General features: G+C 41.7%; 1 protein-coding gene across 1 annotated transcript in view; it reads right to left on the bottom strand.

Moving 5' to 3' along the window:
• Window positions 1-24940, bottom strand: part of ZFHX4 (zinc finger homeobox 4) — a 414465-nt gene that overhangs the window by 118235 nt on the left and 271290 nt on the right. Inside the window, exons 4-5 of the mRNA XM_030215674.1 lie at window positions 17965-18081; window positions 3571-3597 (exon numbers count right to left, since the gene is read on the bottom strand). Of these exons, the coding sequence (XP_030071534.1) occupies window positions 3571-3597; window positions 17965-18081 (144 nt within the window). The remainder of the gene's footprint in view (window positions 1-3570; window positions 3598-17964; window positions 18082-24940) is intronic.

Here is a 24940-nt window from a genome sequence, read left to right as displayed (position 1 = left end):
GCAGCCTGGTAAGAGAGCAGAGAGTCTATACACTTCTTTCTTAGGGCCCTGTTTACTAAGGTGCGCTAGTGTTTTTAGCGTGCCTACACTTAGCTTGCGCTAACAATGTAGGCGCCTATAGGGATATTATAGGCACACACATGTTTAACGCACATACATGGTTAACACACGTTAAAAACATTAACACACCTATAATGCTGCTTAGAAAGCAGAGCCCTTAATTTGCCCTTCATTGGTGGAAAAAGAAAATAAATTCAATGACTGAGAAACTCACATTGTTTTTGACGGGGCAAAGCATCTTAACCAAAAAAAAAAAAAAAGTGCAAAACCATAACAAACCTTATACATTAATCAAACACACAGAAAATATACCTGCTGTGGTTAGACAGCAAACCACCAATGTTAGCAAGCTAGATTTCATGAAGAATTGCTAGCATACAAGGTCCGCATGTACCCAGTTGTTATAAATTTCGGGGCTGATAGGCAAAGTAATTTATCCAGGCATTAAAGCACTTTCATGGGGCTATATGCTGAAATTCAGCGGACCTTAACCTGTAAGTGCTACCTCAATATCAGCAGTAACCACTAAAGCCAAAGCCAGTGATTTTGTGGACTGTCTGGGGATGGAGTCGGTACTTACACGCTTAAGTGCTGGTATTGAACACCTGACCACTTAAGTTAACCGGCCAAACTGGACCACGTACAACTCAGTCCTATCTTTGTCCAATTTCACTTAGGTGGTTAAGAGCCTCTTTTACAAAGCCCGTGCTACCGATTTCTGGTGCGGCAAATGAGTGGAAGCCCTTAGGAATTGAATGGGCTTGTTCTCGTTTGCTATGCGGGCATCGGTAGTGCAGCTTTGTAAAAGAAGCCCTAAATGCTGACTATCACAGTTAACCAGATAAGTGGTAGCCAAGCTGCCCATAACCAGATATTCAATGACGGTGCAGGAACATGGCCCAGAAGCAACTATCCCAGCATAACACCCCTGCAGGCCAAAAAAATGCTGACCACTGCCAACTGAATATCTACTTCACCTACATTACATTAAATTATAGTTAAGGCTTATAGGCTGCACATATCCTACAATTGTTCAGCACAGCTTACAAAAGAATAAGAGAGGACAATCTCTCAAACTTACTTTTAAAAAATATATATTAAAAACCTACAAATAAACAACTTTTCAAATGTGAAAAACAACCGAGTTTTTAACAGTTTATGGAAAATCCTATAGTTGGACTTATGACGAATAAAAGATGGGAGTTCTACATATTTTCCATTCACACAGTCTTATTCCACTGTCCATCACTCACAATGATCCTTTCTCCATGAAAGGAGAGCCTTCTGGGACACTGCCACACCGCTTTCCCTTATATATCTCTCTCTATAAAAGGCAACACCAACGTTCTATGAAGCCTCCAGCCGGAAGTGTGAAGGGGGCGAGATATCCGGTTTCCCTATGAGTATCTGTCCCCTTCCTCTCTGTAACACAGTCAGTGAAGGAAAACAGCAGAGCAGGAAATCAAATCACTGGCTCTGTAACAGTGAAGGACTCAGAGGGGGGAGGGGAGAGAGGCCAGAGGGCAGGGACACACACACTCCCACATGCACACAGAAGAAAACATTGCTAGCATCAGAAACGGGGCTTTTTTACTAGTATATATATATATTGTAAACCTGGACAGGAACTGCAACTGTTGTGCTAGTTTATCTCCTGCTTCCTGCTGCTATCACACCCAGTGGATTGGAGAATATTGTTATTAGCTGCTGTGTCCTATGCTCTAGCTCTCAGTATGTATACATATGCAGTCACAGAAGAGGACACCCAGCCAATGGGAAGACAGGCAAGCAGAAGGGGAGGAAGGTTGTTGACATAAAAAAAAAGTCCATAAGGAAGCTGGAAAATAAAAAGGGCTAAAATGAACATCCCTATAATTTAAGTATGCTGACATGCTAAATTATAACCTGTTAGTTTATGTATATTGCGCATTTAGGGGCAGTAAGAAAATGCTATTGTTAGTCGGAGGCAGGAGAACTTAAACCTTTCTGAGAGACTGACTTTGATTCTCTAGAAAAGTCCTTGCATTTTGATCGGAAACATACAGTGAGAAGCTGAGAAAGCCAGCCAGTGTCAGGGCGAGAACAGGCATCTGTAATCAGAGAGAGCCAGTGGTTTCTGCCTGTGCTCATCAGTACTCAGGCCTGAGCAGGGCTATAAGTGAACCAGTGGTCTGTGCAGCACGAGTGAGTACCTCAAGGCTATGAGGCTGCATTAGAGAGGAACCAATATGTTTGACTATAGACGTGACTGAGCGGCAGTGGCATACCAAGGGGGGGCGGTGGGGGTGGTCTGCCCCGGGTGCACGCCGCTGGGGGGGTGCCACGCGTGCCTGTCCATCGTTCGTTCCATGCTTCCTCTGCCCCGGAACAGGAACTGTTCCGGGGCAGAGGGAGCATGGAACGAACGACGGACAGGTGCGTGCGGCACCCCCCCCCCCCCAGCGGCGTGCACCGGGGGGGGGGGGGGTTCTTTCGCGGGGGGGGGGGGGGTTGTCCTTTTGCTCTTCCTTCCTTCTCGCCCCCCGTCTCCGTGCAGCAGCAGGCGGACGGTGAGCTGAACCTCTCCCTGCGAGGAGGCCGGTGGTAGCTTCCGGGCTGTGGGGATTGGCCGGTTTCAGTCTTTCCCGCCCTCCGCCTGCTTTTCATTGAGCACAGCCGCAGCGGCGGGAGCAGGGAGTGCAAACTGCAGAGGTGCTGGGGCAGCTCATGGATGGGGCTCACGGGGGCGGCTGCAGAGACAGTTCAACACGCAGAAGGGGGGCAGATTGCGCTGCACCCGGGGGGGGGGGGGCATCGGCGATCCGCCCGGCTGTCAGCCCCCCTAGGAACGCCACTGCTGAGCGGTCTACATTGTTTGTGATATTTGCTTTTGAGAATGATCTGAACTCTCTTTTTCAGCTTTATTTTAGGAGATCACAAGAGTTATTCTTGGGACAGAAAATCTGGATCTTTCCAGGTGTCACAAAATTAACACAAGAAACAAGGAAAGCTGTTTTAGAACTAAAGCAACAAGTTAGTGAATTGGGAGCTTCTTTTTTATCAAGGTATTCCTGTAAATGTGTAATCCGTTATCTTGGTGACATATATGTCTTTTTTGCTCCCGAACAGCTGAAGTTTTTTCTTGATATTAAAAAGTTGCCTTTGCCTCCGGCTTGATGTAATTTGCAGTATTTAGGATAGTATGAGGGTTTAATATGTGTTAATAAATAGTGTTTTCCTTTTTTTCTTTCTTATATTCCTTCAATTGCCAGTCTCCGCTCTCACTTATAGTGGTCTAAGCATCAGAATAGATTCTTTTTTTTTTTCATAACATTGAATATGCCTAATTATGTGTGTATGCTCCATGTTTCTGTAACAAGAATGTTAATAAAATTATAAATAAAAAAAATAAACAAAATTCTCATTTTTGTTTTCCATTTCTTTCCTAATAATTCCTAACATTCTATTTTCTTTCTTAGCTGCTGCTGCTGCACACAGAGCAGAGGGTTTAAATGTATCCACAATGAAGACACCTTTCCTTTTCCTGGGTGGTGACTCCTAATGTGGAACCTTGCATCCTATAGCTACAGTTTGGGTTCCTCTTTCACACATGCATCACTTCACTTGCTCACATTAAATGTCATCTGCCATTTGGAAGCCCAGTCTCCCAGTCTTGTTAGATCCTCTTGCAATTTTCACAATCCTCTTGCAGTTTATCAATTTTGAATAACTTCATGTCATCAGAAAATGCAGCCCCTCTTTTACAAAGATGCCCTAGCAGTTGCCTGCATTTTTATAGAATACACCCGCGCCGCGCCTAATTTAAGTGTCTGTATCTACACCAGTTTTTAGTTGGCATAATTGACCGTGACTAAATTTAGTAGCATGGATCAGTGCCCAGAAAATTCTATATAAGTGCGGAAATTTAAGTGTATTCTATAGAACACCATGTAGCAACATACAATTAATTTTAAGAATTGATTGTTAGCACCCAATTATTGGCGCTGATTGGCTCAGCCAATTCAGTTACTCACATTTTGTGTGCACAAATTTGCATGCCGTTTATAGAATCTAGGGGGCAGTGTTTATAGTATTATATGGAGATCATTTGTATCTTTAGGGGTAAGGCTAGAGCCCAAGATGTTAAAGTACTTAGTGGATTAAATGCCATACAAAACAAGAGTACTAGTGCACTTTGGGGTCCTTTTACTAAAGGGCATTAAGACTTTATATGAAGTTAGCGTATCAGAAAGACTTACTGTAAAATGCACTGACGGGTTTTGCAGTAATTTACCTGTTAGCATGCACTAATCGTGTTATTATTTATTTATTTATTGTTTTCAGGAGGAATGTGCCATGGACTGGGAAAAGGCGTGGAAGCATTATCCAGCTTGTGTGTTCTGACAAGCATGTTCTGATAGATCATGCAAATGTAATCCTGGGTTAGAGAGAAGATTTTCTGATAGAGTGAGCCCCAGGCAGAGAGTCACTGGGGGGAGTGACTAGAAGGACCTGGGAGGGGTTTTAGAAGTAAATAAATACAGAAGCCTTAAGAAGGAAGGCTGTCCTTGGCTGCCTAAGTTTGAAGTACCTACACAAACCCCCACCAAGTAACATAGTTACTATGTTACTTGGTGGGGGTTTGTGTAGGTACACCAAGTGACCCACAGAGAACTCTAGTAGTCTGGATTAAGGGATCAATTGCTGTCAAGTGCACCATAGCCATTAAAGGGAGCCTGAACTTTGGGATGGATTGGTGAGTCCAGCTTGTAACAGGGGCTCAGGGTAAGACAAGGTCTGCCAATCGCTGATTGCTACTTTCGGGGTGATAGGAGGAGTGGCCTAGTGGTTAGAGTGGTGGACTTTGTCCTGGGGAACTGAGGAACTGAGTTCGAATTCCCACTTCAGGCACAGGCAGCTCCTTGTGACTCTGGGCAAGTCACTTAACCCTCCATTGCCCCATGTAAGCCGCATTGAGCCTGCCATGAGTGGGAAAGCGCGGGGTACAAATGTAACAAAAATAAAAAAAATACCCATGAAGGATAAGGACCATAATACAAGATCCAAATCTGGTGGTACAGAGTACATCAGAAAGGGAAATCCATCCTGGGGTGGCAGCAGGCTACAAGATTGGGCACCTGTGCATAATCCTGAGAAAGAAATGCTCTTTCTGATTACCTCTGAAAAGCATAGCAGAAGTTTTCATCACTTACCAAGCTGAAGATCATCACAGTAAGAATTTACTTGTTACTAACGTTATAATAACGTTTATCCTGATCCTTCTGGCATATTGTGTGGTTCCTATACAGGAGGCTGGAGGGAACCTGGACTCAGACACATGTCTCCCGAACCCCAGTTTAAACTTCTGATCCATAACTATTCCCTGTTGATTGAGGGGAGCCTGAAAGAGTGAGTGTGAGTGGCATGACAGTGATTCAAAGTGTGGAGTAGGGAAACTGAGAAAGAACAGCACTTTCTCCTTGGGACTCGGGTCCAAGAGCTAACCCAGGTGAGTTCCAGGTTATACAAACTTAACATAGGAAACGTAGGGACCCTTTTACAAAGGCATAGACTCTATTTGCGTGCAAAACGTGCCAAAACTAGACTACTGGCAGGCTAGCGTGCCTCCTGGCAGTAATTTTGGATTTGGTGTATGCCCATACCACCGGGACAAATTATTGTTTTATTTCCTACTGTGCACACTGTTTCCGGCATTAATCGGCAGTTGGCATGCGCCAACCTTCCAGAGTAGTGTGTGCACCCAACGGTAATTCTGAGTTTGGCGCGTGTCAAATCCCACGTTTGAAAATAATTTTCTATTTTCTACTTCAGGGGGCATTCCCGGCAGTAACCGGCAGCATACTGCATGGTTACCATGTGGCTAGCGTATGATCCCTTAATGTTAGGTAAATGGATGACAGTAAGAGCTCAGGCCGTAAATAGGCATGCCCTAGTTAAATTTAATATTAGCACAGGCCCATTTTCTGGCCCATTAAAAAATAGCCTTTTTCCCAGCAGTGGTAAACAAATGGCCCAGAGCACGCATAAACGACATGCCCACACTACTGCAGGCCACTTTTTTACCGCGGCTTTGTAAAAGGACCCCTGAGTTTGGAAATTCTGACCTAAAGGTCCAATACCGTTTTGAGTTTAATTTTTGCTATAAAAGATCATGAATATTCATCATGGCACAATCAAAAGATATTTCCAAGGATCTACAAAAAGAGTAATTAATGTTCATTTCTTTGGACAGCGTGACAAAATCGTTTCTAAATATTCAGGGCTACATCCATCCACTATCAGAGAGTCTACAAATGGCAAAACTTGAAGACTATAGTGACTCTGTCTAGGAATGGTCATCTTGCCAAGATCATCCAAAGAGCAAATCATCCACAACGTCAAAACAACTCCAGGCTAACAATTTAAAGATATGCAAGCCTTCTCATAATGGCTGACATGAGGATTGATGTGTAAACCCTCAAGAAAAACTGAATGGGAATGGTGTTCATGGAACAATATCAAGGAAGAAATCACATTGTTGCCTGCCTCAATTTTGCCAAAAAGCATCGGAATGAACCACCTGAAGACTTCTGAAATAATGTTCTCTGAACAGAGGACATAAAAATGGAAATTTCTGTCACAATAACAAGTGTTTTGTTTGGCAAAAAGCAAACAATGTCTTCCAAAGTAAGAATCTAATTCTGACTGTCAGATAGTGGAGATTTCATGATGTTGAGCTGCATGATGCATCACAACCTGGACAGCTGGCCATCATTGATGGAACCATGAGTTCTTTTTTGTATTAGGAAATTATAGAGAATGTCAGGCTATCCATCTGTAAGTGGGAATAGAGATAAAAAAAAAAATGGGTCATGTGGCAAGACAATGACCCCAAACATTCAAGTAGCTCTACTATAAAATGGATGAAAAAGATTTTGTGTTTTAGATTGGTCAAGTCAAACACCTTGAAAGCAAGTTGTTCATCTGAGGAGGCCCTTAAATGTCAGAGTTCAAACAGTTTTGTATGGAAGAATGGCCAAAACTTCCTCAAGAGCAATATGAAAGAGTACAGGAAATGTTTGGTTGAGGATACTTATTGTGAAATCTTTTTGTTGAATAAACAATCAAAATACATCCTTTTCTCAGAGTTATTCATTTATTGGGTTTATTTTTCTCTCTCAGGATCTTTTCATGTTTTCAGGAAATTGTGCTAAAATACAGGGAGTTCACAAATCTTTTTTTCAGCACTCTAAATTCGGGCATTGTCCACAGATCACTGGCAGTTTTGAACTACCAGCAATGAAAGGTCAACTTGTCTTTCTACACATATTGAGAGGATACATTCTTTGCACATCATGTTATTATTTTTTGGCCTGCAGTAGTTGTAGGTTGGTGAATGTTCATCAGGCAAAACATAATAGGAAGAGAGAATTTTAGAGGACAGTGTGGACAAACACATTGAGCTATACCAGTGGCGTAGCTAGAAGGCAATTTTGTGTGGGCCAGCAGGTTGGATGGGTGGGCACTAAGGCTTCCAAATGTTTGACAGAGAAAAAAAAACACCACCAAAAAAAACACCACCTGATGCACCCATGCTCTGGCACTGCCCCACTCTTACCCCACTCCCAATAACTTCAACGAGGGTTATGGTGCAGACTTCAGTGGCTGCAGGCCACACTGAGGGTTACAGGAAGTTCAAGAGACTGCACCTTTCAGTCCCCACTGAGCCATGCTTCCCCAACACACTTATACTTCCCCTATATCAGTGCTAGTCAATTCTTTTGTGGCTATGACCTCATAATAGTGGCCAAATAAAATTGTGTGACCCTCCGCTCCCCCCCCCCCCAGAGATGCAGAACAATGATGCACCTATGGAGAGCCCACTCAAATTGTGACCCCAAATGTTGTTCCTAGACTTTGATTCCTGCTCTCTTCTGTCTTCTCTTAACTCACACACTAGCGTCTGCTGTCCATTTGACATTTCTTCTCTCTCAATGCCTACACCCTTAACTGCTGTACAAAAAGGGCTCTTTTACTAAAGTGTAGACAGTTTTTGGACTTACCGCACTGTAACTGCAAAACGTGCAAAGCCTGTGTGGCAAATACCTGGGGTGTGCCACACATGTGCCCTGCTTTTACATCACATGGCAGACACTTGCCGCACAAGCACTGCATTACATGTTTTGAGACATAGTGCAGGAGTGTGCATGCTATCTCCTGAAGCATGTAACGCAGAACTGGACCAAATCAAAAAACAAAGAAGAGAATTTTGCAGCAGTGCTTTCCCTAACCTTTCCTCCTGCTCCCCACCAATCCCCTGAATCAGCTCATACCCTATTCACCTGCAAAGAGCATACCTCTCTAATCCCCCCCCTTCTGAAAGCCCATATCCCCCAATCCTCCTTCTCCATATCCTTCAGGCCAGCTCCAAGATGGCAGTGGAGAAAGACCACTCACATTTCGGAATATTAGACTACTAGGGACACCTCCCAGGTAAATCCCAGCAAGTGGGTGGAGGGCCAGGTATGGGACATTACTTTTGCAAAGTTGCTACATTGGGGGCTTAGCCTTTGGGGGGGGGGGGGCTGGATCAGAGATATGCTCTTGATGGAGAAACAAGGGAGGGGGTCTGGCTTTTAAAGGGGTATTGGATTGGAGGGCATGCTTTTGGGGGTAATGGGGTGTACATCATTTCGAGGAGAGATTGGATAAGGAGATATGCTGGGGGGAGGGGTGTATGACCTTTGATGAAAGATTGGTTCAGGGGGGAACTATTGGGGGGTATTGACCAAGGGGAAAAGGTTGGGAGATGCACCACCATGTCTTACTGGGTTGTTTTTTTTTGTTGTGTCTGTGCTACTTGACTGTCTTTAGTGGTATTAAGGGCAGCTGTGGTATTGGCAGTCATGACAGCTAGCATATGGCATCGACCTGTGTACCAGCTGTCACAACTGGCCACATTTATGTTCCGCCAATGTTATACCCATAAGCTGCCCCTACTGCCATTAAGCAGCTAGTTGTTTGTTTGCTTGTTTTAACTGCACTGGCTGTTTTCTAGTGCAGTAGTCATTACAGTGGGTCTGTGCTAACAGATACAATTTGGTAAAACCCATTCTCAGTGTAGCTTAGCAAAAAGGCCCCAAAGTTTTCCTCCTCATTGATACACATGATGCCACATGCAACTTATCTTTCAGAGCTAAACAGTAAAACCTACAGGTCAACTGATATCACTTGATGTGTTGATCAAATAATACTGATGTTGAAGACAAACTACTTTGGGGGATATGGCCTTTCAGGTGTGGGAGGGATCAGGGAGGTATGCTCTTTGGTGGTGAATAGGGTATGAGCTGATTCGGGGGATTTGTGGGGGGCAGGAGGAAAGGTTGGGGAATGCACTGCTGCAAAATACTCTGCTTTGTTTTTTCTGATGTGGCCCAGTTTTGCGTTAAATGCTTCAGGAGAAAGCACACACGCTTCTGCACTATGTAATGTTGCTTTATAGGTTTAGAAAGGTATGTAATACATGCCTTCATAGTGATACACTTATTGCTCAGCAAAAAAATACCACAATTAAAACAACACTGCACTTCTATCAAGTAATGATATTAAAATGCATTTAACTCAGTCAAGTAACCTTCACCCTGCTAAAACAGATCTCACAAGTTTGTACATGAATGTTTTTTTCCAGTATGGTTGCAATTGCCTATTTAATTCTTTATAGGCCCTAAATAAAAATTCTGATAATAACTTTACGCTAACTGAAGTCATGAAAAGTTCAACGAAAGGCACATACTACAAGTAATTTTCTGAAAGCACTCAAAAGAGAAATGTTGATTTATTATTCATGATGAGATGCATTTGATAATGGTTAGCATATTTTAAGCCTTTTGACACATTAGATGTTGTTATTCAAAACCACATTTTTAAATTATTATTATTGGGATTCTTTCTAATTAGACTGGAATAAAAAGGCTAATTTTCATTGCAATAATGAAGGCTAATTTCAATCTTTCTCCATGTTTACCAGCTTATTAAAAAGTGTTCCCCTTAGCCATGGCACAGGCACATTACATTTTCAATGCAAATGTATTAATCTGGATAAACTCTATATTTATCCTTGCACTGCATAGAGATGTAATTTGGATTATAATTAATCTAAAGTGGCACTAAATTTAAATGACAATATAAATGAAGCATTAGTTGGATTTCCCACTCTGAATGAATATTCAACAAATATAACGTGAATACTATTAAGTCTCATTTCGAAAGCTCCAGTCCTTGAGATAAGGTAAGCAATACAGCACAACAGCTTATACAAACACATGTTAATCCCTTCTGGTCTAATAGATCCTATGCTAAAGAGGGTCACACTGCTTTCCTGTCTAACTTGTCAAGACCAATTATTTATTGGTTTTTCTGGGATTTCTTGTGAGTCTAAATTCTTGAGAAAGCCCAAATTAACATAACAAATTATACATTAGTGTGTTGCTTAGTCATTAGAAGTACTTGTCAGTTATGTTGAGAATTAACACCATGACAGGAACAGTAAATAAACTGACATCAGTTTGAAAAAAAAATATTGTTTTTGTTAAATGTGCCATTGGAAATTTTGCAGTGGAAGATATATTAGTTGTAACATGTGACAATCTGTATTTTGATAAATAGTCTGGAGGCTATTTCAGCTTGTGGTCATGTTTTATGCAGCTAGGGATGCTAAGGCCCACAACCATGATAAGTGCTAAACTTAAAGACAGCAGAGCAATTTCTTCTTTGGCATAACTATTAAGTGTTATCAGAATTCTGAAGTATCAGTCAATAAAAACTTACAGTAGGTACCTGTGTTATTGTCTGCAGTTCAACTCCCTGTAGTCTGTCACAGTAAAATTGCAATTTTGCTGTCAGGGATGTGACCAATAACGCCTGTCCCTGCTGTAGACAAGGACTCTGCTCACTGCTGGTTCTTGCCATAGGCACAAAGTGGAAAATATATATTAAAAAAGAATACCTTTTACAGTATGATTAAAAACCCTATAGAGATGGCATACCTTTCCCTCATAGAGGGGATGCACACACCAGAAAAAGTAGCATCTGAGGATCTGATCACCCTTATGGGATCTTTACTGCTGTGTTAGTCCCCTGTATGAAAAATGCTGGATAACTTTCGGTTTCCCTTCACTTATTTTGAGCCCAGTTTATCAGAGGTTTTCCCCAGAGACATGTAGGGGGATAAACATTTGTTAAATCAAAACCTATGGATTAAAAAGTATGAATCTAGGGACCTGAAAAGGAGTATTAATATTCACCAAAACACCTAGGAATGTCTAAAGTGCAAATGACTATTAACAGCTTAAAAATATTTAACTGAAATCCCTGCTTTTACTGAGCCTGAACCAATCAGTGTTCTGTTCTAATTCCATCCAGCATTGGGCTGCATGACAGCTCCTAATCAATAATGTTTGCAACTTGGACATTTATATAAGGATGTGTAGATAAGGATAAAATCATGCAGAGCTATGGGGATAATTTTGTAACTGGATGCCTATGTGAGAAATCCAAAAAGGCAGTCATTTGAATCCTATTTTATAAAGGCAGAACAGACATCTATATGACTTTGAGGGGCATTTTTGATGTGATGTCTAAGTCCAACTTTGGACGTTTTGAACAGAACATCCAAAATCCGAATAGAAAATAATGTCATTTTCAAAAAAAGAAAAACATTTTTTTAATACTGTTTTGAACAAGGTTTTGTGCTTTAGAAGTTTTGTTTTTTTGTCAATCTTAAAAAAAAATGAATAAGTGCAAAACATAGAGATTCATGCCATTGGGATATAGGAGGATCCAGCATTTTTAGTGGACTGATCCCCCAGACGTCCCAGGAGAGCACTGGGGCACCCTAGAGGGCACTTCTGTGCACATACAATAGCCCTTATGGGTGAAGAGGGCACCTATATGTGACTTGGTGACTTTGGGAGGGTCACAGTTTCCACCACAAGTGTGACAGGTAGAGGGAGATAGGGACCTGGGTCTACCACTCCATAGTGCACTAGATCAACCACTACACTACTTCAGGAACCTGCATGCTGCTCTAATAGACCTGACTTTAACATCTGAGACTGTCATAGAGGCTGGTAAGTCATATTTATGTTCACATTTTGGGGGGTGGGAGGGGATCAGTGACCACTGGGTGGGTATAGGGGGGGTCACCCCCCGATTCCCTTCAGTGGTCATCTGCTCATTTAGGGCACCTTTTTGTGCCTTATTCATTCTGAAAACAGTTCTAGATTAAAATGTCTTGGTTTTAGTCCTGGACATTTTTGTTTTGTTCCATCATGGCTGTAAAATGTCCAAGTATTAGACACGCCCTAATCCCGCCTGTGAAACACCCCAACATGCCCCCTTGTGATTTGGATGCAATGCATATGAATTGCAGAGACAAACGTCTGCAAAATAGATTTCAAAAATACCAATTTGGATGTTTCGAGAACACACACACACACGCCTAGTGGTTAGGGTGGTGGACTTTGGTCCTGGGGAAGAGGAACTGAGTTCGATTCCCGGCACTGGCAGCTCCTTGTGACTCTGGGCAAGTCACTTAACCCTCCACTGCCTGCCGCATAGAGCCTGCCATGAGTGGGAAAGCGCGGGGTACAAATGTAACAAAAAATAAATAAAAATATATACACATTTTAATATAAAATAACTTGCATTTCATAACTCTGCTTCCACTCTGCCCAAACGTTTTATGTCCACAAGTGACATAAAATGTAGGTGTGCACTTCCCCCTCAAACAAAACACAAGGGACTTCAAGGGTGGGAGCGTCAACCAGGGGTGTAGCCAGACCTCAAGGTGGAAACACACATTTTGGTTGTCACCCCGCCACCACCCCCCCTCCGCCGCCCACTGCCGCCACTGTATCATCTTGGCTGGCAGGGGCCCCAACCCCCGCCAACTGAAGACTTTGTCCAGCGCTGGTCTTCGGCACCGTCACATTGCCTACCCTGCTCTCTCTTCCCCTCACATCCGGCATGCTCCTTTTAGTGAAACTGAGCATGCTCAATTTCACTAAAAGGAGCATGCCCGATGTGAGGGGGAAGAGAGAGAGCCACTGCAGACCAGCACTGGATGAAGTCTTCAGCTGGTGGGGGTTGGGGACCCCCACCAGCCAACCAGGGGCCCAGAGCAAATTTGGGGAGGCCCAGGCCCCCGTAGCCCCACCTAGCTATGTCACTGGTGTCAACTCAATATTTTATTAGTCAGACTCGACACGGTCCGTGTTTCGGACGGTTTCCAGGCAGGTTTCTCTTATGCGGGGCACTGCTTATGAAGCCTTTTGTTACACCTGTGGTTTTTTCTTCTAGTGTCTTCTCAGCATTTTGAGACTATTACCCGTCGGGTCTGACTAATAAAATATTGAGTTGACGCTCCCAACCTTGAAGGCTCCTTGTGCTTTTGTTTTTTGCACCTCATTCTATATTACAGGATCCTTAAACGTAAGCGTCACTTGCATGCTTAAATTTTTACAATACTAGCACTTACAGGTGTGAATATACACTTATGCACATACCCCAAAATTCTATATATCGCGCCTTAATTTCCACACGGAAATCGGAGCATATTCTATAACAATGCGTGTACCTTGTTTAACTAATCAGTGCTGTTAATTGGATGTTAAGAAATTATAAACACTAATTGGCATTGATACTTACACACACAACTTGCTAAGCGTATTCCGTAACGTACTGCACCTAAATTCTAACTCACATAGTTGAAAAGGAGGCATGGCCATGGGCAGGGTAAGGACATTTCTAAAATGTATGCGCATTATTATAGAATACACCCACTTTCCCCAGGATTCTATATAGTGTGCTTAGTGTTCTATGCCAAAATCCACGTGGATTCTATAACAGCTTAACAAGGCAATCAGCGTTGTTAACAGCACTTAAACAATGAGCACTAATTGACAATAATTAAAATTTACGTGCAGAAATCGCTAAGCGTGTTCTATAATGCATTGTGCCTATATTTTAATGTGCGCAGGCAAACAGAGGTGTGGTTATGGGCATTTCATGGGCATTCTAAAATTTACATGTGTAGTTACAGTGTGCCTATATCTATGCGGCGGGATTTACACCACGTTTTCATGGGTGTAAATAGACGCTCATAGATTTAAGTGCTGGGATATCAACTAAGCATATTCTAAATACCGCGCCTAAATCTAGGCGTCGCTTATAGAATACGCTTAGGTGGAAATATTTTCTGTGCAGATTTTTTTAGGCGCCCTATACAGAATCTCCCCCTCTGTGCCTAATTTAGACATCGGGATTTACACCAAGTACAATGCAGCCTAAATGGACACAACCAAATTTGGTCAAGTGGAAAGGCACTTGGTGTATTCTATACACCGCACAGACATTTAAGCCAATTCTATAACATTCAGGTGTACTTTAGAGAATACACCTAGGCGTATTTTTTTTACCGCACAGATGTTTCAGGCTCCATATACAGAATCTAGCCTACAAGTGCTAGCAGTGCACTCAGTGCTATTCTATAGTTTTAGCACACAACTTGCTTAGCATGAATGCAAGGAGGCACTTACAGGGGAGGGGCATGAGCAGGTCTAATATTCACACACATAGGGCCAGATTCTATATATGGTGCCTAGTTTTGCGTGTCAAAATCCAGGTGCATTCGAAAACTACGCTTGTAACTTAATTGGCTCAACAAGCCAATCAGCATTTTTAACAGCACTTAACAAGCAACATACTATTGTAATCATGCCAAAATGTAAATTGTAAGACACTTTGCACCGAAACTTGTTTTTGGATAATGGTGGGATACAAGAACGCATAAATAAATAGTGAGCACTAATTGACAATAATTGCAAGTTATGCGCACAACTCGGTAAGCGCATTCTATATGGAACTGCGCCTAACTGGTGAAGTGTGCAGTTCAAAATAAATGCATGCAGTTCAAAAGGGGCGTGTTTATGGGCGCTTTGTGGGCACTCCAAAATTTACGTGCGTAGTTATAGAATATGACACAGTCCACCAAAATCTACACACTGGGATTTATGCCAGGTTTTCACTGGTGTAAATGGGCATGCACAGATTTAGGCACAATGATATCAACTACATGTATTCTATATACCATGCGTAAATCTTATAGAATACGCTTAGATGAATGAGTTCTGTGCGGATTTTTTAGGAGCCATATATAGAATCTGGCCCGTAGGGATGAATAATACAAATGTGGCCTAAAAATTCAGCACTGAAAATATCCGCTTAAGCGGTATTCTACAAGCCACACCTAAAGTTTGTTGTGATTTATGGAATAATGCTTATGCAGAGAGGTCGTGCATAAATTTAGGCACTGCCATTTGCACCAATGAAAATGTGGTGGCAAATGCTCATGTCTAAATTTACTCAGAGAGGACCCATATTTTATATTTACATGTGTAACTCAAAACCACATCCTAGATCCGTCCCAAAATGCCCATGACCCTCTCATTTCTGCACCCCCTTTTTTCGGCCGCATGTAAATTTTAGGTACGAATCCCGCGCCTACATTTATGCCTATAAGTCCCAATTTAATCTAATCAGTGCCAATAACTGCTTGTTAGAAATCAGTTGGCTCATTATTCTATTACTACTACTACTTATCACTTCTATAGCGCTACAAGGCATATGCAGCGCTGTACACCATACACAAAAAGACAGTCCCTGTTCAAAGAGCTCTCAATCTAAATAAGACAGGTAAACAGACAGAACAACTAAGAGGTAGGGGAATTAAAGAGGTGGGGTACAGGTGGGCTTTTAGCCTGGACTTGAAAATGGCCAATGACGGGGCTAGACGTACAGGCTCGGGAAGTCTATTCCAGGCGTGAGGTGCAGCGAGATAAAAGGAACGTAGTCTGGAATTAGCAGTAGAGGAAAAGGGAACATTCAAGAGAGATCTATCTGCAGAGCGGAGTACCCGGGGGGGGGGGGGGCGTGGGGAGAGACAAGAGTGGAGAGGTACTGGGGAGTGGCAGAAATTAGGGGTCTTATTACTAAGGTGCACCAAAATATGGCCTGTGCTAGTGTAGGTGCATGTTTTGGTTGCAACGCAGATCCATTTTTCAACATGCCTGTAGAAAAGGCCTTTTTAAATTTTTTGCCAAATATGGATGTGCGGCAAAATAAAAATTGGAACACGCCCATTTTGGGTCTGAGACTTTACCGCCAGCCATTCACTTAGCAGTAAGGTCTCTTGCATTAACCGTGTAGTAATCGTCTACGCGCGTTAAGTCAAAGTTACCGCCCGATTTTCGCAAAGCACCAGAAAATAACATATATTTTCTGGTGCGCATAGCGGACATACATAAAAAATGAAATTACCGCACGGGCCACGTGGTAGCCAGGCGGTAGCTCTGAATTGGCGAGCGCTGAGCACATGTAGGCGCCTACACGGCTTAGTACAACTGCCCCTGAAATTGCACGTGTAAATCGAGAGCTCACCTAAATTTGCGTGCACAATTTTTGGCGACTTTTATAGAATCACAGGATAGCCTACAGAATACATTTAGGCGCACTCACTTATGCCAGATGTAGTTGGATTGATGGTGACTTACACTAGTATTCTATAAAAACACTTATATGTACGTAAGTTTCCTTATAGAACGGGCTGTCTATCTGCATTAAGTGGATGCCTGAATTCAGTTATGGAATTATGGCATGGCCCCTTTTAGATATATATATATATATATATATATATATATATATATATATATATATATATATATATATATATATCTAAAGGGGGCAATTCCATAATTCTGATAAAAGCCCTTTCCTGCTTTATAAAATGATCCCTATATTTCCAAAGTAGTATTTTCTGTACAACTAAAGGTCTGGTTCATTAAGATTATTTTCTCATTTTGTTCTACGGGAAAGACCTTGATGAATCAGATCCTAAATGTCTTTGTGGTAAATCAAAGCACCTCTCTCTGCTGTTGTCACTGGATACAAGGAAAAGACAGATGACTACTCCAATCTTCTAGGCTTCAACCTATTTCAGCATTTCTTCTGTTCAATGAGTCTAACATAATGTAAGTAGGTATAGCGTGCAGACAAAGCAGCCGATGTAATATTCATTGTGACTGTAGATTTCCATCTCATACATAAAAAGCACGGATGAAGTCGCATATTTGCCAAATCAAACATAGAAAAAGCCCTGAGTATCCACACCAGATGCTGGCCCTTGGTTTGTTTGTGAATAAGTAAATGTCATGACATGGAGGTTTTGTGTTCAAAGACAGTAGCTTTCATTACTGGGCTTTGTCTATTCCAAGAGATCAAAATTACTCAGCCCTTAATCCGTTTTCAATGATATTTCCTCTTTCTTAGGCTGAATCATCTGCAAACTTTTTTTTTCAATGGATTTTCTGAGGGATTTTTCTTTTTCTCCCATAAAGGCCTTGAAATAAATGCAACGGAAAAGGGCAGCTTCTTAAATATAGGGCTATCAAAAAGTAAGGATTTTGAAGGGAAAATATAAGATAGCTTTCATTCTTAGTGCTGCAAGGGGGGCAATTTGATTGCAGGAAAAAAAATTCAAGTGGTATCTAATCCTGCGCTTATGAAAAATTAATATGTCATCAGAGGAATCACAAGTACAGCTAAGATTAATGAAAGGCGCTTAAAAAATTACAAGCACACAAACTGATTTGATTAAAAAATAATCTCACCGGTCGTCCTGTAATATTCCTCAACTTATCCGCATCTATGCTGTCAGATGGTTATGATTAAAAATAGGTCAATGGGAGGCTACTGATAGAAATCACATGCAAAATGCACATGCAATGAATAGTAGCAGCAATGTCCAGACAGTTTAGGATGAAAAATCATTTAATAAGTACAAAGAGGGACAACATTCTTCCGTCTTACCAGGGTCTTTATAATTTTTTTTCTCTTCTCCGCTGTCTCTCTCACTCACATCTCTGTCCTCAGCAGGAGCCACTGTTGTGGTTTTGCCAGAGCCTTCTGTCTCCTCACTTTGTTCCTCTGTGATTAACAAAGAAATAGAAACACAGTATGATGGCAGATAATGACCACAAGGCCCATCCAGATTTCCCAGTTCTCTTTCTGCTGTGGTACAACAAACCCTACCCAATCTAAGGCTTTACCATTACTTTCCCACTAATCCTTTCTGTTTATCCCATACTCTCTTAAATTCTAGTAATTGCTTTTGCCTCCCTCGCCTCCACTGGAAAACATTTCCATGCATTCATCACTCTTTATGTGCAGAAATATATATATTTTTAAGTTTATTCCTGCATTGGCCCGCTTCCAGCCACATGCCATTGCCCCTCCTGATTCCAGAGTTACTTTTCACTGAAAATGTTTACCTCTTACACATCATTTACATTTCAGAAGAATCGTAATGCTTATATCATGTCCCACCTCTATCCCTTTCCATTGTAGTGCCTATTTACAGCAAAACTCCCTAGGACTTTATCCTCACCAACAATGGTGGTTTGAGAACAATAAACTAACACAGAAAGGAATTAATATTAATTTTCAATGCATGACAGCAAGTGCACAAGAGAGCTTAATATTGTATGGCATTATGTAGCGTTAGTTAAGATCTTTTTGGCTGAGAGCCAATTCATAATTAATACATTTTCTGGCAGATCAGTATTCCAAAATTACCCTATTGTTTGGGGCATTATCTGAAGAAATCCTTAGATCTGTCTGGGAGTATTTTCATTGTGTTTCTAGGGGGTGAGCTATATAGGCATTTCATACAAGGTAGGAGAATCTTAAGGAAGCCGCATCTTGGACACCTCACGTATGTGTTCACACCAGTTAGATTACATGGAAATCTTCACAGTAACTCGACCCTGTTTAATTATTCTCTAAATCTCAGCTATGCCGCTGGTGGATTAATCTGTTTATGCAGTTAGCTTTTATGCTGGGGCTATGTACCACTAATCCGTGAAAGGCCCACTGTTCCTTTTCATCCTGTGATCATTTGTCTCTCACTGTGCTGATGTCACATTTTAATGAATTTTTAGCAATCTGAGTAATGCCAGATAACCAGACTTGCAACTCCCCACTGCACTACATGCTGTTTTCATTGCAGCAAAAAAAAATAAAATTCATGTTTCTCAGTTCAGGTAGAAATGACATAAATTAGGAGAGGACATTAAAAATGGGAATCAAAGCACTGGGCTGGTCAATTTCGTAAAATTTTTGCTGACCACATAAATTAATCTTGCAAAGGTAAAAGGTCACAGGCGCCCATTTACATGCTGCCTTTTTTTTTTTTTAATAAGCTTGGCTTGGTTGTGTGGAATATGACACCATTAACCCTTTAGGAACTGTATGTGATACAGCTGCGGCAGCGACATTTTACAGGGGGAGCATTAACCAAAAATTACACACTGCATAAAATTTTCATTGTGAATGCTGGTGTGATTGAAATGGGGAAATAGCCGCCCTGTCCACACCCCATGTTTTATTAATAGCATTCTGACAGCGGAATGAAATATCCTCTGTCATATGCTGCTGCTGAGCACAAAGAAATTGCTATTTAGTACCTTACTTTCCAGCTATGCACAGACACTGTGCTAGGCAAAATGAGCCAGGAGAAACCCAGCAGCAGCAGCAGCAGCAGCCTGCTTACTTGTGACAATCTTGAGATTATTTAAAAGCTCCTGATATCTATAAGACAAATACTAACTTTGGCAAGGAGTTGAAACAACCTAATAAACATCAATGTTTACAGTCTTTGTGCCTGCATAGAAAGCCTAAGCATCAACCATCATGGGGTTTATTTTTATCTTAATGTTAAAAATGAGGAAAAGCTATTTCGTCCTCTGTAATATATGTATATTCAGATAGTGCCACTGGGGGGAGGGAAGGTGGGGGGAGCCCTTGCTGCTTTAGCCTTTTATTTCTCTCTGCAATGATTGCTAATCAAACAGGCCACACTCCCCAGTCACAGCTGGAAGCAAGGCTGTATTTCTAAGGGTAGCAGGGGAGCACAGTTTGGGACTGTGATCCTGACTGGTTGAGCCATGTTAATGCCAAAAACATGGACACACATAAGGCTCACATCCAGTGTCAGGCCCTGTGGCCTAGGACAGCCTGTGGCAATGCTTTTTTGTCTCATTCTTGGGAGCATAGGGCATTGTTTCTTTTCCAAGATTCCCTGGCCCATTCCCCATAGGCTGGCAAATGAAGTGTCAAAAGTGCTACTGACTGTCCTTATCTTGAGGGGATATAAAATGTTTAGGGCCGTTGTGGCACACATTAATAAAACATTGTATGTCATGAAAGGAAAAAAAAAAAGAGCAGATTATGAAGGTACTAAAAGAACAGCTATCATCTGGGTCTCATCAGACAATTTTGTGCAGGGTGCTCTCCTCTTTTTCTGGTATGTATTTTAAGTGTGAGAGAAATTCCCAGACATGCTCTCCTATACATCATCATGGTGTCTGACCTCAGCTTGACCCTGGCAACAGTTTGAGAAATCTGAATGTGAACAAAGACTCTGTGTCAGCAGCAGGCAGAAACTGCAGGATAGACTTTCCCCATCAACTTAATCGCAACCAGCAGTTCTGAGGCTGTAACTTTACTGGGCTTCACCAAGCCACAGTGCATAACCTTTAGAGGTAAAGTCAGCCCTTTGTAACCCCCTCCCCCCCCCCCCCCCCCCACACCTTTTTACAATTTTTTCCTCAGTCTTCTGGTGCTCCCTTTGATGTAGCTGGGCAATTAGCTCTAATGCTACAGTTCTGCAGGCCTGCTTTATGGTTTGGAAGGTGAGAGCTGTTTATTACAGGTAGATTCCTGTGGGTCATATAGGCTTTGTACAATTATAATCATGATTAAAAAAAATGTAATGAAACTGTACATCTAATACATGGGAATCAAAATTAACATCATTATTATGCATGGGGAAAATTAACTGCTGAAGCGCTGGACCTCGGTTCTTTTCAGAAATGAACTTCATAGGTTGAAATAGCAGCAGAAAATGTCTCTAGAGGATGCAAGCAATGCTAGGACTGGAGTGCACGTTTATTCTGCAAACCAATCCTTTGTCATTTAAAGAAAAATCCAATTGTAAGCTTTAAATGTAACATGTTTTCTTAGTGTTAGCTGAGTTAGCTTTTTGAAATAAAGAGAGTATATGATTCTAGCTTTATTAAGGGGCACTTTTACTAACGTGATGAAATCTGGGCTTAGCACGTTATAAGGCAGGACTTTCCCGTGCACTTAAGCCCAGATTTACTGTGACATTAAAGTTGGGCTTTCTTTAATGCAGGTCGTACACTGTGGGGGTCTTTTACTAAGGCGCACTGGCGTTTCTGGCGTGCGCTAAACGCTAGAGACGCACATAGGAATACATGGGCGTCTCTAGCGTTTAGCGCGTGACTATTTTTAGCGCATGCTAAAAACACCAGCGCGCTTTAGTAAAAGACCCCCTGTTACTATTTAGAGTGTGGCAACTGCAAAAAAAAAGATAATAATAATAATGCGAGAACATTTACTGCCCCCTGTTTAGGAGGTTCTAAGGACTTGATTCTATATATCACGCCTAAAAAAAAAATAAATGCCGAAAAAAAATACATCTAGGCGTATTCTATAAAGTAGCTGGGCGGTAATTCCAATTTGACGCATACTTTATGCATGTAGGCGCCTACATGCCTTAGTAAAAGGGCCCCTGAATTTTTACAGATATTTTGGGGGAAAGGGGTATGCCATGTGTGAGGAATGATTCACCCATTAATCTGCTTGTTTCATGATATGTTATGGACCTCAGTCTGGGAGCTGGCGCGGCCAGTAAATTGCAGGTGCCGCTACAGCTTCCCTAATGTCGTCATTAATTAAATCTCAGTGAACAACAATTGACCACTTTGAAATATATTTGAAAAACATAAAAGGTATCCTAAGGACCGGTGGCGACATTGGGGAAGCTGTAGCGGCACCTGAAATTTACTGGCCGCGCCAGCACCCTGAATCAGGTCCATATATATATAAACATTTCATGAACCAAGCAGATTAATGGTGAATCGTTTAGTAATACATACTGCTTGTAGAACATACCTTTACTCCATTCAATTGCGGGACTAGTGTGTGGGGAATGGGCATGTCCGTGTTAACCAGCTAGTACTAACTGGTTAATTGAGAGTTAATGTGAGTGCATGTAGCACCTCCTAGATAGGAAGTAGTCAGTGCTCCTGGGTTAATAATTTTGCCAGTTTCACATGCTAATGGAAAAATTAGCATGGGACCTGCTAAAAGAAAAAAAAAAAGCCCTATTTTATGGAAGCATTAAAATGGGTTTATTGCATGGGAAAGTCCTGCGTTAAAATGTGCTAAGCCCATTTTCTAAAGCATTTTAGTAAAGGGAACCGCTACTTTATTTATTTGGTTATGAGATGGCTGAACAAAGCGTGCTCCAGGTGAATTACAATCAAAATTCTGATTTATATTGAATTTATCTAGCCATTAATATATCCACTCGTCACATTGTTTTACAAAATAAGCCTAGTTTTCAAAAAATGGAATGGCATTAATGACATGTTTATATCCCAGTAGCTTACAAAAAAAGTTGCTATGGTTTTATTTGGGGTCAGGAGGATACTCAAGACTTAGGATCATTTTGCCTGCTGGATGCTGGGCATAATTGAATGGCCACCAATACTTTGGGGTCAATGCACTAAGCAGGAAATATTTTTGCGTCAATTAGCTAGTGCTGTTTGATGGTTTTCTTGCAGTGTGATTGTTATAGAAATAATATGGAGATTAAGGGCACTGTTTACTAAGATGCGCTCGCGTTTTTGGCATGAGCTAAAAACGCTAGCATGCCTACAGCTTGGCTTAGTAAACAAGGCCCTTAAACTGATACAAAATTGAAGGTTTTATCATTGGTACACCTAGATATACTTCCTGGAGATTTTGTTACATTTTTTCACAAAAGCAAAATTTTGCTTGCAAACATTTCTTCATACAGAATTGCTAATGAACTGATTTGCATGATTTCTTAGTGCACATGCAAAATTTCACGTTACAAACTGACAGCATTTTTGGCTGCCCATCTCTACTGAAATGAACCTTTCTGCCATCAGACCCGAAAGTTCAATTTCCCATAAGAAACAGAGCTTCTGAAATATGCACACATACAACAGCGCTAACCAGGGTTTGAAAGTGGTTGTATGGTCTGAAATTAGGATGCCAAAAATTATTAAATTCTTCTAGAATTCTAAATTCTGGCAGCTAGAAAATTCATTAAAGTATGTCCTAAGTTATCTGTGCCTTTGTGGCACAGGTCATGTTTCCCCTGTCTAGCACATCTTCACAAGAAAAGGCTACTGTAACGCAAACAATCGCTATGGCTATTAGAGTAGCTGGAAAGCTAAAGTCTATAATCCTTAACTGTGCATTTGGCTTACCCTTTTTATTCAGGACATTTTGGGGACAATTCCATAAAGAATGCTAAAAGTTCAGCACCAAAAATCTGTGTGCTGAGATAGTATTTTGTAATATATTTAGGCACCCAGATTCCATTAGAATGGAGAACAAGTTAACATTTGCAAGACAACATTTAGGCACCATCAGATATGCCATGTAAAACATAGGTATAAATCAGTGGCATAGCCAGACCTAGCATTTTGGATGGGCCCTTCTACGGCACGGCACTTCACAGCCTCCCCCCCCCCCCCCCCAGGAGATATTTAAAAAATTATATATTTTTTCACCTACCCCACACATCAACATTTCTCCTCCTCTGCGGCGTCCTGGCATCTGCCAGCCCGTCGCTGAACCCTGTCCTTCCCTGGTGCATCCCCGGCACCCAAAGTTATTCAATTATTGCTACCTTTGCTGGCCCTGCAGGCTTCCATCAGCTGGGTCCCGCCAGACAGGAAATGATGAAAGCGAAGGCGGGTATCTGGTCAATGGATGCCTGCAGGGCTGGCGTACACAGCAATAATTGATTCACTGCAGGTGCCGGAGACACCTATAAGGTACACCAGGGAGGGAAGTGATTCAGCAATGGGCGGGCAGATACCAGGACGCCACGGAGGAGGAGAGATGCTGATATGGGGTGCAGCCAATGGGTGCATCTGAGCCAAGAATGGGTGGGTCTGTGCCCACCAAGGCGCACCCATGGCTACATCACTGGTGTAAATGTTAGTGCATAAATGTTGGGACTTACACACACAACTTAGAGTATTCTGGGTGTGCCTCAAGGATTGGGTTGAAAACCTCTGCTCTACCGTACAGAATAATGCCTAAGCGCAGTTACACACCTAACTGATTTTTTCCCCTGCTTTGGTGGTTAACTTCTGTTTTAGCACCAAAAGTTAGATGTCCATATTGGATGGACATCCAAATCTCAATTTTATAAAGCTAAGATATGGACATCTAAAACTGTTGTATGCCCATATATTAAGTGGGGCATGCTATGAACTAGATTAGGGAGGGGCCATAAGTTGGACATTCAACTCCGATTGCAGAAGGTTAAGGTATGTCCATGTCCAGAAAGGTGGTATCTCCAGGTTACAGAAAGGTGCAGCAATTGAGCAGTTCTTTACTGGAAGGAATAAGGAAAATCACAGGAGGTATTTTTCTGTCCCTGGAGGACTCACAATTAAGAAAAAAAAGACCAGTGAGGAAAACCATAAGTTGCAGGTTCAAATCCCACTGTAGCTTTTTGTAAGATATTTACAAAGCTACAGTGGGATTTGAACCTGCAACTTATGGTTTTCCTCACTGGTTTCTTCCTAGTTGCTCTGTCAGGCTACTTTTCCATATGTGTGGCCATTTTATAATATGGATGTTCCTGTGCTGCCACAAAGACCACTCTCATGTTCACTCATAGTTTAAATGTTTCAGTTTGTAAAATGGAAAT

The sequence above is a fragment of the Microcaecilia unicolor genome, chromosome 1, assembly GCF_901765095.1.
Source record: "Microcaecilia unicolor chromosome 1, aMicUni1.1, whole genome shotgun sequence".
NCBI classification, from domain to species: Eukaryota; Metazoa; Chordata; class Amphibia; order Gymnophiona; family Siphonopidae; genus Microcaecilia; species Microcaecilia unicolor.
Note: the sequence above shows the minus strand (reverse complement) of the source record. Positions and strands in the feature narration are given on the sequence as shown.